Source organism: Bombus impatiens, unplaced genomic scaffold (assembly GCF_000188095.3).
Source record: "Bombus impatiens unplaced genomic scaffold, BIMP_2.2 scf_0406, whole genome shotgun sequence".
In the NCBI taxonomy this organism is placed as follows: Eukaryota; Metazoa; Arthropoda; class Insecta; order Hymenoptera; family Apidae; genus Bombus; species Bombus impatiens.
The window spans coordinates 785,343-798,761 of NT_176825.1; the positions used below are offsets into that span (position 1 = coordinate 785,343).

General features: G+C 36.4%; 1 protein-coding gene and 1 long non-coding RNA gene across 3 annotated transcripts; one reads left to right on the forward strand and one right to left on the reverse strand.

Moving 5' to 3' along the window:
- Nucleotides 1-293: 293 nt before the first annotated feature.
- Nucleotides 294-12,862, reverse strand: LOC100740830 (sorting nexin-27). Of its 2 annotated transcripts, none has more exons than XM_012386656.3 (7): nucleotides 12,492-12,862; nucleotides 5,832-5,969; nucleotides 5,289-5,513; nucleotides 4,887-5,197; nucleotides 4,350-4,588; nucleotides 3,971-4,252; nucleotides 294-3,633 (listed from the first exon to the last, which is right to left on the reverse strand). In XM_012386656.3, the coding sequence occupies exons 1-7, from the start codon at nucleotides 12,818-12,820 to the stop codon at nucleotides 3,565-3,567; spliced, it is 1,593 nt and encodes a 530-aa protein (XP_012242079.1). In that variant the 5' UTR covers nucleotides 12,821-12,862; the 3' UTR covers nucleotides 294-3,564. The 2 variants fall into 2 exon arrangements, with proteins under 2 accessions (XP_012242079.1, XP_012242080.1); XM_012386657.3 differs by lacking the exon at nucleotides 12,492-12,862 and adding an exon at nucleotides 6,040-7,022.
- LOC105680881 lies at nucleotides 7,119-8,696 on the forward strand. Its single transcript, XR_002946826.2, has 2 exons — nucleotides 7,119-7,292; nucleotides 7,370-8,696. It is a non-coding gene; the product is annotated as an uncharacterized LOC105680881 (long non-coding RNA).
- Nucleotides 12,863-13,419: the final 557 nt, after the last annotated feature.

Sequence of the window (13,419 nt, forward strand, 5' to 3'; positions counted from 1 at the left end):
GCGTTGTCACGGAGCTGTTCGAAACGAAGCGAGAGGAACTTGAGAACGTTATTTGAAAACGAATCTGTGCAACTATTCGTTTTTCAACTCGGGCATCGTTATACGACGCGCAAAATCACGGCACAATTTATTACATAAGCGACATTGTATATCCAGCGTAACCTGAAATCTGCGAAATTATAGAGAAGTAATAATTCCATGAGTTCAGCTGTGTTATCGAGCTGTGCAAAAAATATCAGTATCAATAAAGACGGATGTTATAATGTTCTCTGTATTTTTTTATTTTTTTTTTTAATTTTTTCTTCTTTTTTCGTAATTTTATTTTTCCCCGACTCTTAACAAGATGATCCGAAAACAAATCCAACAATATCAACGTTAATCCGAAATACCAGTTTCACAGCAAAAGTCGCGAACTAATAGTACATGATAAATTGCTTGGAGCATTTGTTATTACGAGCTACGATTATACATAGTACTTTAATTAATGTCTAAAGAGTTAATTGTAATGATATGGTCTTACTGTAATAATAATTAAATTAAACTACCTAATTCGTCATCCAATTTTACAGACTTCTTTTCAACGTGATTATTAATGAAGTAATTAATAACTAACCGCCTTCTTTTTTGGACGTACTGTCCCCTTATTAGAGAAAAGAAATAACATCTTTTATATTCTTCGATACAAAAATACTACTGGGCAACGATAAATAAGTATAACTAATAAGTTAATAAACTTGATGATTTTCGCACAATACAATTACGTATAATATAAATAAATATAGGCACGCGATAACAAACATAGATCAAATTTGGTAAACAATTTTCACATGCATGCTCTAAAAATGTAAAGCTAGTTCCGAGCAATGTAACTTGGACGTATATTTCTTTGCTTAATATTCTTTCTAATTTCCCTCGAAAATATTTCTATCGTCGACTACATGATTAACGTGTAACGACATAACTTCGTCAGAAATATTGTTGCCGCAAAACACATAATTGCTTATTCCGACGCTACCGAGTAATACCGAAACTCGAATAATTAATTATTTATTATATAATTACTTCATCGACTAATAGAATAATATATCACAAAAGAGACATGAAAATCTTACGGCCGTTTTTGCCAATCGATGCGACCTTCGGCTAGAGTCTATTAATGATATTTTAATACTTATTCAGTACTTCGTGTTCTGCGCTTTCACGAATTACAAACTTAAAGCAATAAATGTTCGCGCAGGTAACGCTTAATACGACCAAGCTACTAGTATTTATAGATTTTTGTTGGAAAAATTGAACAAAAACTCATAACTTAAAATAAGAGATAATCGTATTGGCGAACTTACAAACCATTGTTCGATGCTTGAATTATAAGCGAACTTCGTAGCATCGTGATACTATAATTTTCAGTTCCGAGCCTCGAGAAACCGAAGGTCCACCTTCGTTCGTCTTCGTTCAAATATAATTACGGGTGAATTTTCAACAATAACTTGCAGATCATTTTGCACAGTTCCCATATAGTAGAATTATTGATAGGATAAAAATCAAAAATCGTCATTGTGTACATCCCCGATTGATCGATCTATATGAGCGGAACAGATACATATATACGTAAGTAGATTTATATTTCAGACGTACATATTTATATATCTGATCGGATAGTACTGTGTTCAATGCGTGAAATTCCCATAAAAATAATCAAAACTTCCCTGCTTAAATATCATACAGTACTGAACGATAATCAATCACCTTAGATTAATCCGATCAATCGAACTTGAATTATTAGAAATCTTCGCGAACAGAACATTTGTTTCGTTTAAACAAAAAGATTCTCATTATTCTTACGGCACTTCAAGGATTATACTCTTAATGCTACTAACGTTATCTCCCTCTTCGATATCCTTAGGATAAACCATTCGGCTTCTGCTGCCTCAAAAATCACGCGAAATTCACTTCGAATAAAGTTTAAAAACATTAACGATAGTTATACATCTATTTCTATAATTATTATCTGCCGAGGCTTCTCTCGTTGTTGAACAAGCGAATCGTTCGGAACGGAAGTGCAAAAGATCGCGAAGCCTATCGATGGAAAGCAATTTGAACAAGGCAACAAGGAAAAAATAGAGAGACCATAACGACGAATGTGGTGTTCCCAGCGATAGATTGGTTCCGAACAATTCGCTGTTCCATCGGTTAACACGACGAACAGGCCAAGATGCTTTAAAGGTTCATCAGTGTATTTACCGGTCTTAAAGACGCTAAAATTATTCATATATAATCGTTTCTTTCTTATTATCTGTATCTTCTTTAACAATGTCACTGAGTATTATCTTTCTTTGCTCATCTGCTATGGCGTTCTACCCATGTCTTTCTTTAACTCTTAACGTTTCTCTTAAGTCTTATTTATATTTGTGGGATCTTGACGCTTCTTGTTTCTTCCATCGCTAAATCATCGTTACCTTAAGTTTTATCTTTAAACAAACGTTTACACACGTTACGAATGTTGTCGTCGTATAATGAAGGATAATGAAGTGTATTTGTTTGCGAATTTAACGATGATTTCAATGTCTAAGCACAGCTACGATTTTTAAGTTGGATCGCGTCTCGTTTACAATCTCTGGTATACGTATATTCACCATTTGTACACTACCGGCGCGCGATTACACGAGATCGGATCGAAAACAATTTTTACTTTATACTCCTGCTTCTGTAATAGTAAAAATATAGCTTCGGGAAAAAGTAATCTGTGCTATCGTTCGAACCACTATTACGCTTACTTTACACACATGATAACATGAACTGGATGTTGGGAAAATCTCTACTTCGTTATCAAGTACATACAACCGTATACGTAGATGAAAACGGGCTGGAAAAAAATGTAAAAAAAAAAAGTAAAAAAAATGCGCACAGAGTATAAAGAAAACTAACCCTTAAAAGATAATACTTGTTGGTTAAGTCCATATACTCGTAAGGATTCAACGAACGAAAGTTGGCGATACTTATTAGGCTAGTAGAAAGGAACGTCTCGTAATTCAATGATTCTCCCGATCGAGACCCAAAGATACGTTATACACGATGAACGATAGGCCAAAGAATAGGTTCATCTATTCATCTGGTGTTTTAGCATGATACTATAGCAACAATATCTTACATAGAAAGTAATGCGATCGCTTAGTATTCTTCCCTTTCTAACTAAAGTAGCGCAATCTACGATAGAAGTGTTACCAGCTAGAGATACAACGATACGTTTACATCCATCTGATGCTGATGTTTGCTCTTTTGTTTAGAACAAAAGGAAAATGTTAATTTTCTAGTAGTACTTTTCGTATTTGCAATACTATTAAAAGATCGTACACTAATACGTAACAGATGCACTGTGTTCATAGCATCGTGAAACTAATCAAACAGGAGTCTGGTGTGATCAGGGTGTCCCGTTAATTTTTTAATCGTCTTAGAAAAGTAATCCTAATCAAAAAGTTCTTGCTACAAAGATAAGTGAAATGTATCCGATGAGACGATACCTTTGCTATTATGCACCATACACGTTTTTTAACGCCGCACGTTACCTCATTCTCCTGGATCGTCCCACTTTGCTTCTTCGGCTATTCGGTCAAAACAATCTGACAGGAACGTGTACTGCAAATAAAACGTAATATGTTCGATCGTAAATATGCAAAATAGTTTGATTAAATCGTAACGATACAACACGAAAAAAGAAATGGAAAAGACAGATCATGAATAATGTAACAGCATCCTCTCACAACATATCACCTATACATAGCGAGTAAACAGATTATTAACTATTGTATTATCATACAACATCCAGGTAAAAATAGAAAATAGAGAACGACTCGTAAAACAGCATTACTCTGCTATCAAAAGAAATGACTGCAATCAATGTACAGTAACACATTGCAGCAAGTTATTGAAATTCATCTTTTGAATAAGAAAAAAGGGGGAACTCGCTACTTACATAAGGTGTGAAAAGCTTTAGCCAACGCGGTGGACGGTTGTCTTGGCGCGTGTATTGAAAGCAGAACGCCATTCCTTCTTCGTCTACCTCCCATCGAGTAATGGTGTTCCAGTGAAATTCAACGACTTGAGATTCCAAAGTGCCGTCCTCCTTCGCTGCGTGTAGCTTAAATGCCGGTGTTCCAACAGCGGGAACAACGTGTCCTTCCTTTCGTGAGTCGCACGCGCAATGAGGGAACACGATATCGCCGTAACCGCTCAATTCTTTCGCTAGTTTTAGGTACTACAAACAAAAGGATAAAAAGGGAATGTGAATACAAGACTTTTGAAACTGACGAAGGTACAGCACATATTACATAGAAATAAAGAATCGCTCGTACCTCGTGTTTCCTCGACGCGTCTTGCAATGCTTTCAACTGATACAATCTCTCGCCGGCCGAAATGTGTCCTCTGTTAACTTCGTCCACAGTTTGCCAGAAGGTCCAGGTTAATGCTTGCTCGCTGAGTGGTCTATTTACATTGAAAAGCCACCTTCTTATTGCTAAACACGTCACACTGGCGGTCGAGTAATTTTGAACGTACAAGGTATGAGGATGTTCATGGGGTTGCAGCTTTCTTTCTGCGAAACAAACGGTATTCTATTAAAACGAATGACATCTCTGGATATATTACAGTAGTTAACAATAGATCTTGCCACATATCCATATTTTCCAATGAAGCGCTTTTTATCAGATTCTACACTTCATTTTTAATATAATTATATATTCGTTTAATATATCCCTTTCATATATGTTTACTACTTTGATCTAATTAATTATCATGTAAATATTATAATAAATACAATCGTGTGTCAATACTTTTTTGTAACCACTGTATTAAATAATTCGATCTACTGAATTTACTTCCAAATAACGTACCGAAATTATATTCCACGATCTCGAAAAGATAAAAGTATTTCGCGGTTTCCGCGTCTAGTCCCACTCTACTGCAAACTGCATCGTATACGTCGCTGACGGAGGCAGCTTTAGCCACAGTTATGGTAACAACCTCGCGATCCGGCAATAGTACTTTTAAATCGACAGCTGGACCTTGATCTCCATCCTCTTCGAGTCTATCGGCCAAGAATTCTTGCATGATATCGCTTTCGGCAATTACGCGCACGGCGCAAACCTTCTCCAAATACTGTTCTAACCCGCGCCTTCTCGCGTCCAGTTGAAGCTCGCTCAATCTACGCACAAATATGACAATATTTACATATAAAAATACATCAGACGCACGGGTCGAGCCGAAAAATTCGGAATTTGATATGGATATCATACTGAAATGGCCATTTTCCTGGTAGCTTAGGGAAGTTAAAACCGATAAATTCCTTCTTCAGTGCCATATGCAGTGCAGCGAATTCTCGATAGCGTCGAGAGCACAAATGTCTGCCTGCCATGTGAACGTTGAAAACCACATAACGCTCGTGCTTCCTCTCACGGACGTGATAATCCGGCACGCTGATAGGTAGAGATCGCTTCTCGCTGTAGTCCACCGATGCATAACTAGGAGAAAGCGTAATCGACCAATATAAATGCGCGGAAAGTGAAAACAAGGAATCATTTAATACGCTTGAAAATCTATCGCAAGATCTTCAAACGCTCCAAAAGTCTCGAAATCTTGAAACTCATTGACATACAACATTTTTTCGCAACGGATGATCCCATCGCCTGATAGATGACTGTGCACGTCAATAGATCGAAGACTTAAGAATCCATCTTTAAGAGATCTTAGAAGATTTTAAGCACCTAAGTCTCTTTAAAATTTGAAGATCTTATCTCTTAAAGAGACTATCACGATAGATCGTAAGGCAACTTGCGTACCTTAAATCTTCGAAAGGTTCTAACTTTTCCGCTTCCTGCGGCGTAACGGAGATAACAGTCAGCGTTAAGACATCACCGCCTGACTTGATCAAATCCACCACTTGCTTGTGGGTGGCTCCCTCGACGTTCACATTGTTTCTGTAACAAGACCATGTCTTTATCTTCCAAAAAGTACATCTACAAATCATTTCACACATCTTTCTTTTACCCTGCCGTGATTGCTTTGAACCGCGAGTCAAGATTCGGTCCGCGACGTCCACGATTTTCCATCCACTCGCATTGAACTGCAGTGACATAACACGTCAACATTTTATAGTTTTATCACCACGATATCGAGAAAAAGTTGTCAACTGTTGCAAAATCAAAGCAGCGACTTGTTAGGCTCTGTTCGGACTACACTCGAAGCTACACAGCGAGGAAAGAAAGCAACTGTTGCAGTTTCTTTCCTTCTTTCTTTCTCTGTCCAGTCGCGATTCCGTGGCTAGTTTTGACTTTCACAACTAAAAGAAACACAGGAGGAAAGGAAGGAGGAAAACAGGTGACCAGCCTTGGTCGAACTTCGAATTCCACGCGTGAAAGGACGACTGTTATTGGTCGGGAGAGGAGGCACGACTCTGCGATCGATTTGCGATCTACACTCCAACTAAGCATAAACAGTGCATTTTATACTTCTCCCTATCGACCTCGTATCCCCCCTCCCCCCCTTCACCTTAACTTTATTTTATTATCTTTGATTCTGTAGCGAACTGGGTTGACCAGATAACGCCACGCGTTGTAAACGAAAAAAAAATTACTATGCTTCTGATTATTAATACTCTTGTCGTATACGATGACTTTTCATCGACGATCAATTTATCCAACGATCGGCGAAAGTATTTGAATATTTTCAATGGGAAACTGTTACGCATATATTGCGTTGAGAATCGAGAGTATAATCGTTAAGCTCAAGTTTTATCAATTTATTGCGAAAGATAAACTTTCTTCGCAACTTTCCTGCCATGGGCTGTTAATAGACTCGTACGACAATGCGAGTATATTTAATGAGAGTTGCTATTTTTACAGCAAACCGTTTTTCAGGTGTTCTGCGCGTCTGTCCCGGATAAGTATCGGAGCAACAGAAAATCGCCTCGCTTCTCTTACGATTTAGAACGATGTAATTTGACCTGAACAGACTGTAATGAAATCAATGAAAGATAAGGGCGACTATTATTGATCAAAGATAAAAATAGAACTATCGAAACTGATTTTTAAATGTTTTATAAGTCTAATGACAATTTAATATTCTCGTCAAGATCGGTGCTTGAAGAGAAAGAGAAGAAAAGAAGGGAGAAGAACAGAAGATAAGGAAATGGATTTACCGAGATATATGGGTCTCGATAAAACTATCGTTTGTTTCTTTATCGCGTGCTACTTTTCCTACGACGCAGTCTGGTCGAAAGAGGATACCAATCATGTAAAAATGTACGTAATCATGTAATATATAATTGGCAAGAATTACATAAACGTAAACTGCGGAACTCTTTGCTTTTTCTTTTCAGTTTAATCTCGCAAACGACCGAATACTTCGGGCGTGCTGAAAACGCTCCAAGATAGGATTTAATATACTCATCGTTGATTGATAACTGACGAAGTTTACAATTATCAACACGCGATACTATCTGCATTGCATCCACTGTTAATCGTACGTTGACCTTATCCAAAAGAAAAATAAATCCTACAGATTTGATCACCAATTCAATTCTACTCGTTTCCATCAAAGGCTTTCAGTTCTCCAGGCTTTAATCGACACAGTCGCGGACGTAATTGAAGGGAAAGCTAAGCAAGCAAATCGCGATGAATTCGCTGAATGAACGATAACACGGTAGTACTCGGTGTTTGTCCGAGTGTCGCGGAATCGATCATTCGTCGAGAAAAAGAATTACATACACGTAACGTGTTGCAATTTTTTTTAAAAATATCGATAAAATTCCTTTATCGAGTGTTCTTGTTATTAATCGTCATTACGATCACGTTATTTTTCCACAATATTTTTCGCACTTAGCGCAAGATGTAACGTAGAAAAGAGGTCATATACATATATCTGAATGCCAAGCGTATTTACATTTATCGGTATGTCAACCAAACGATACATTTCAACAGGAGCGAGATAATCTGCTATTACGATGAAAATGTGAACTAGTTATCTATTAGTAAGTTACCAAACACAATGTCATGAAAGAGTAACAGCACGGACGAAGTATGCATAACGTACGGTTAATATACATCATGATGAAACTTCGTATTTCATCGATTTAGAACGATGAATTCGAGGAATTGTATTTGTGGCAATAGCTAGGCTGCGGATGTTTATGCATTTCTGAACAATTTTAAGATGTACAAATCTTTAGACTGTATGTAAAAAAGATATATAACGTATTCAAAGCATAGTGTTTCATATAACGTTTAGCATTTGAAACAAATTATCACATAGATTTTACTTTTTCAGGTAGTAATGTAACCAAATTTGCATAAACACTCGTAGTCTGGTAATCACTGAAGTTACGAAATATCTAGTGCCGCATCGTGTGAAATAAATCATTCATCAATGATCATTATTTGCATTCTTGTGCATACAATTACGTCTGCGTGAAATTAACCCGTACATAATATATTAAACAGACATTAATAAATAATTTTACGCAGTTATTAAAAAGTTTCGAGAAAATTCAACGTTATGTTTATTTATGAATTTCTTATTCTTCGAATTTACAAAACCAAGCATGAGATCCTGGTCTTCTTTATTAAATTAAGCTTAGATATTAGCAATACGATAGCTACAAACATTAGCCTATAGACTAATTGAATAAACCATGTGGTGTTTCTTCATACCAGTTCATTCATATAATTACTCAGCTATTCCAATGAAACTGGTCCAGGTGCAACTAGTAAAACGGATTGCAGATATAAACGGTATCAGATGGATCAATGGCAATAATAAGATTGTACGTGATGAGATGCAGGAAATGAAGAAATATAGGAACTGAATATTAAAAAATAAATATTGCTTATTGAAAATTAAAAAATAAATATTAAAAAATAAATATAAATAAAAATAAATATAAAAAATAAATAAAAAAAATAAACTATATAGATAAATAAAGTATATATAAACTTCCTATGTTGAACGATTAGGAAATTCTTCGATTCGATTAGAAATTAGCTAATTCTTTACAGATTAGATGATATCGTTATTTCTTACTCGTATCCACCTTAACAACTGATACGGAATTATCTCTAACATTCTACTCTTTCGTCTACATTTTCTGGTATTACTTCCAAGTTTCGTTTAAAGCTTAGCGATTTTCTTCTTTTTTTTTCTGAGGCACATAATCGCGTCGAAGAAACACCCGTTTCACTCTAATTTAATATCGTGTCCTTGGCGGCTGAAAAGTCCATCCACGAGATCGCCACGCGTACGTGTAACCACTTGTTAGAAGCCGTACAAGGGACAAACCTTCTGCAAGCTTCGATGCTTGATGAAGCTAGCGTATCGAAGAGAAGAATCAAATTTCTATGTCGACCTTGTCTCAGTTTTACGTTAATTATAGTATTTTGCCAAGCGAACATATTAACTCTTTATGTTATCGAGTTGCTTTCTACAGAATTTGCTTTCTACTCTAATTACCATCGTCAGCGTGTGTGTAAATGATAAAAAAAAAAAAGTTACTGTAAATAGTAGATATAGGTACTTACTTACGTGATTAACGTCTGATTTCTCGAGTTGGTTCAACCAAGTACACTGACCTATTGCGCTTACTCAAGATAACGAATTAACTAATAAACCTTGATACATTTTTCCCTGGGAACAATGTCTTCTGTTAATCTTCCTTGGACAAAAAAACAAAGCTACAAAGCAAACTGTTTACGTCTGGGAATAGCCTGCTTATACAAGTTTTGTTTTCATAACGATAGTTATACACAGTGACTCGTGTGAATATTTCAACATCTATAGGAATGTTTTACAAATGCATTATATATGTTACGCTAAACATTTTGAAATTTCATTAACGCTATAGTGAGACACGAATGTCATGATTACAGCGATACAGACATCATACAATTTGGCACAAATCTGGAAGTGTACAAGAAAGCTAGAAAATATTTCTTGCAAGTATATATTGCAAGTAGACATTTAATAATTATCGAGTATTCGATAGAACCGTTTTTAACACTTATTATGTATATCGTGAATCGTATTTTCCTATTCGTTTTCAACGACGCCCTACGCGAATAAAATTAACAAACCAACAAGTTTACAGTACCATTAGACGATCATTATAGAATGGTTAGAATCCACGTATGTATTACCATATGTCTGTTCTTTTTTGCCTTGACATTACGCTTTATACCGATAATAATTATGCAACAGGCGGTAAATTTATTTGTCAGTCAGTAAAATGTTTTTAAGTATATCTTGCAGCTGATAATACATCTAAGTCCGTCCTCAAGTTAAATGACATATGCTTCGAACGGAACTTAAATTTATTTTTTCCATTCTAATTGTATCGCAACAACAGCTGTTACGCCTAAAACTGTTTTAAAACGTTCATTGGACTTGTGGTAAATAAGGATATTACGAATTATACGCCAGAGAAAGAATTTAAAAAGCCATGCTCAATAATAAGTAGCTTTCCTATTGATACATCGATCACATAAAAATCAGAGATTGCACTTCCATTTCATAAATGGGGAATAACACTGAAAACAAAAAGATTAGAGTAGGAATTCCCATTAGAAATGGGAAAGAAAATTAACTTCATCCCAGTTAATGTATCACGATGTTTAAATTGATAAATTATCGCACGCTTCGTTGAAATTCCAATTGCAAAGGCGATTACCGATCTTGCGAAATCAACAGCGAAAGATCGGGCCGATAATAATACTGTTGCGTTTTCTAACGCAGAAAAAGATAAGAAAAACACCAGGTCGGAAGTACCAGGAAATGGAGGGGAAGTGGAGAAGAAAAGGCTGTCGACAGGATACGTTCTCATATTTTGTTCGCGCGAATTTAAAACGATCGACCGAAAACAGAGAAATATTAGTCAAATATTAATCGCTATCTAGATTACAGCAAATACGTGCAAACATTTACTTTATTATTACAAAATATAAAAATAATAAAGTTGAAATGCAAAAATCGTCTTTGGATCCTGTTGCGATCCTCAAGTTTTTATATTTCAATTTTGCTCTCATTGCAGCAAACAAAAAGTATATTTTGTAATGGCTTAAGAAGATTTCAACGTAACATTTTTAAATGAGATATCATGCACACCAATAAGATCTTTTTCATATTTTGTTAAAACCTGAGATATTTTTCAATGTTAGAAAAGTACAAGTGGATCGAAAATGGTCGAAACAATGCAGCTGGATTAATGCCATGAGGTACATAAGAAGCTTCATTCAATTTAAATTCGTCTGGCTGATTAAGCAGCAGAGACTACTGTATCAAACATATTTCCGTTATAAACAAGAGCGAAAGCGACGAAATAAATATCATTCCGAATTTTATTACATGTTGGTTATTGTTGGTTATTCAACAGTGTTTAATTACCTCGTACAGGTATAATTAGCATAATGACCGGTTTGAAGTAAGGCCAAAGAATAGTTTCAGTGAAGAGTCAAATGGGCAAGCTTTTTCAACGATTCGAATCGACTTTTCGAAACGTCAAAACGCGCGATCGAAACTTGAGTAGTTTTGAATAACTTTGATCGCGATAATTACATAGTATCGCGTCGATAAAGCAGCTTTTCATTTAGAAAGTCGTCATTCCTCGATATAAATCGGAGATCTACACATGAGACTAGCATAAATCAGGAGAATAAATGCTATGATGTTTTTGATTTGCAAACTCGACACTGTGTCATATTCCCTTCAACGTGGAAACGTATTACTGTTTTATACTACATTCTTTCTTATAAAAATACAAACAAAAGAACTTACTTACGAAGTAGAAGGCGTGTATGTTTGTCTGTACCGTTATTTCAGTTACATCGTTACGACAATTACGTTTCTAATCGAATAATATATTTTGATGCTTGAGAATTAAAATTGGAAACTCTCGATTGATCGGTATAGATTTTCCTTTCCAAAAACGTCTGCTATACAAATCTTCTAAATATCTTCTAAAATATATGTCTATGTAGATAATACTGACCGTTAACAAAAGGATATACAGCGAAAAGATCGAAAATCGAGTGAAACAAAAGCAGAATTAAATGTTCACTTCCTGATAGAATGGTAGGATCAGGTGAAATGTAAACCTAACTCAGAAACTTCTGTACTGGGAGAGATTACGTCTAACCAGTGAAATTGATTAAAACGAGCGGTATCGATAAAGCTTAAAGCAAACAGCAATTCGGCTGTTCAATCTATGCGGTTAACAATTTTCGGGTAGCCCGCTACAATTCGCACACAGTGGATACAACGAGTGGCTGTATGCGATCTTTATCCTGTAAATATCCAATAAGAAATACTCTTACTTCTCAGACGAGGTAAAAGTCGGTACTCGTTTGACAGGTAAACGTACAATGATCAGATCGTAAGCTAAAGAGCGCAAAGAAACAAAATGATCGGAGAACTTCGAAAAGAAAACAAACGAAGCGAGAGAGTGGATTACTCACACTTCTAATATGCGATCGCCTTTTCGTACACCGGCTTTCTCAGCAGCGCCTCGAGGTAATACAGCGCTGACATGCTGAAGCGGCGCGTACAATTCTCCGTTGATGCTTCTGAGCTGTCCACCCTCGCTGACCTGACCGCGTACATTGAACCCAAAACCAGTCTCAGTTTTGTAAATGATGACGCATCTTGGCCCCTGTTCGATCGGATTTGTCTGGTTTACCGGGTGTTGAGGAACGCGCCCGTTGGTGATCATCGTCACGCTCGCGTTTCTCGTTACGTCCTCGTCCGCGGCTGACAAGCGCTGCACCTCCGACTCGCAGTCCGCCATCTTACTCTCTGACCGCCCATTGATCTTTCTCTCATACGAAAATCCGCCGCAAGACTGCGCCTATGTAGCCCGTCTCGCGTTTCTCTTTCTGTTTCCCCCTCTCTAGACGTCTTTCTTTCTTCCATGTTAATGGGTTTAGTGGTCGGCCGCCAGAGGTCAGTCTTTTGAATCAGCTGTTACCGCCAACATTAACACTCTCTTTCCGTTTGTGAAATGATGCTCTTACTTTCCTTTTTATCGTTTCCATTGTCATAAATACATAATAAGTGTGTTACGTTGTTTGTGTGTAAATCGAATCGTTGGATTAAGATGGATGTCATCTTGAAGAATCTTTACTTGTCTTTTGCTAACGCTGTTGTGATGATAATATTGGAAAACATAGAACCAGTGGACTCGTGATTTGAAATGGAGGACTAAGGTATGCAGTAATGTGTGTTGTATGTTGATTATCATAAATATTTTTTAATCGCAAATATGATATTTTAAAGTTATGATGAAAATTTAACCGTTATTTTTAAAAATTATGAGATGCTGCGCTGGTGCATCGGCGGCGCTGCACATGCGTAACACTTTTAACCCCATTGCAAAATAACTACCAT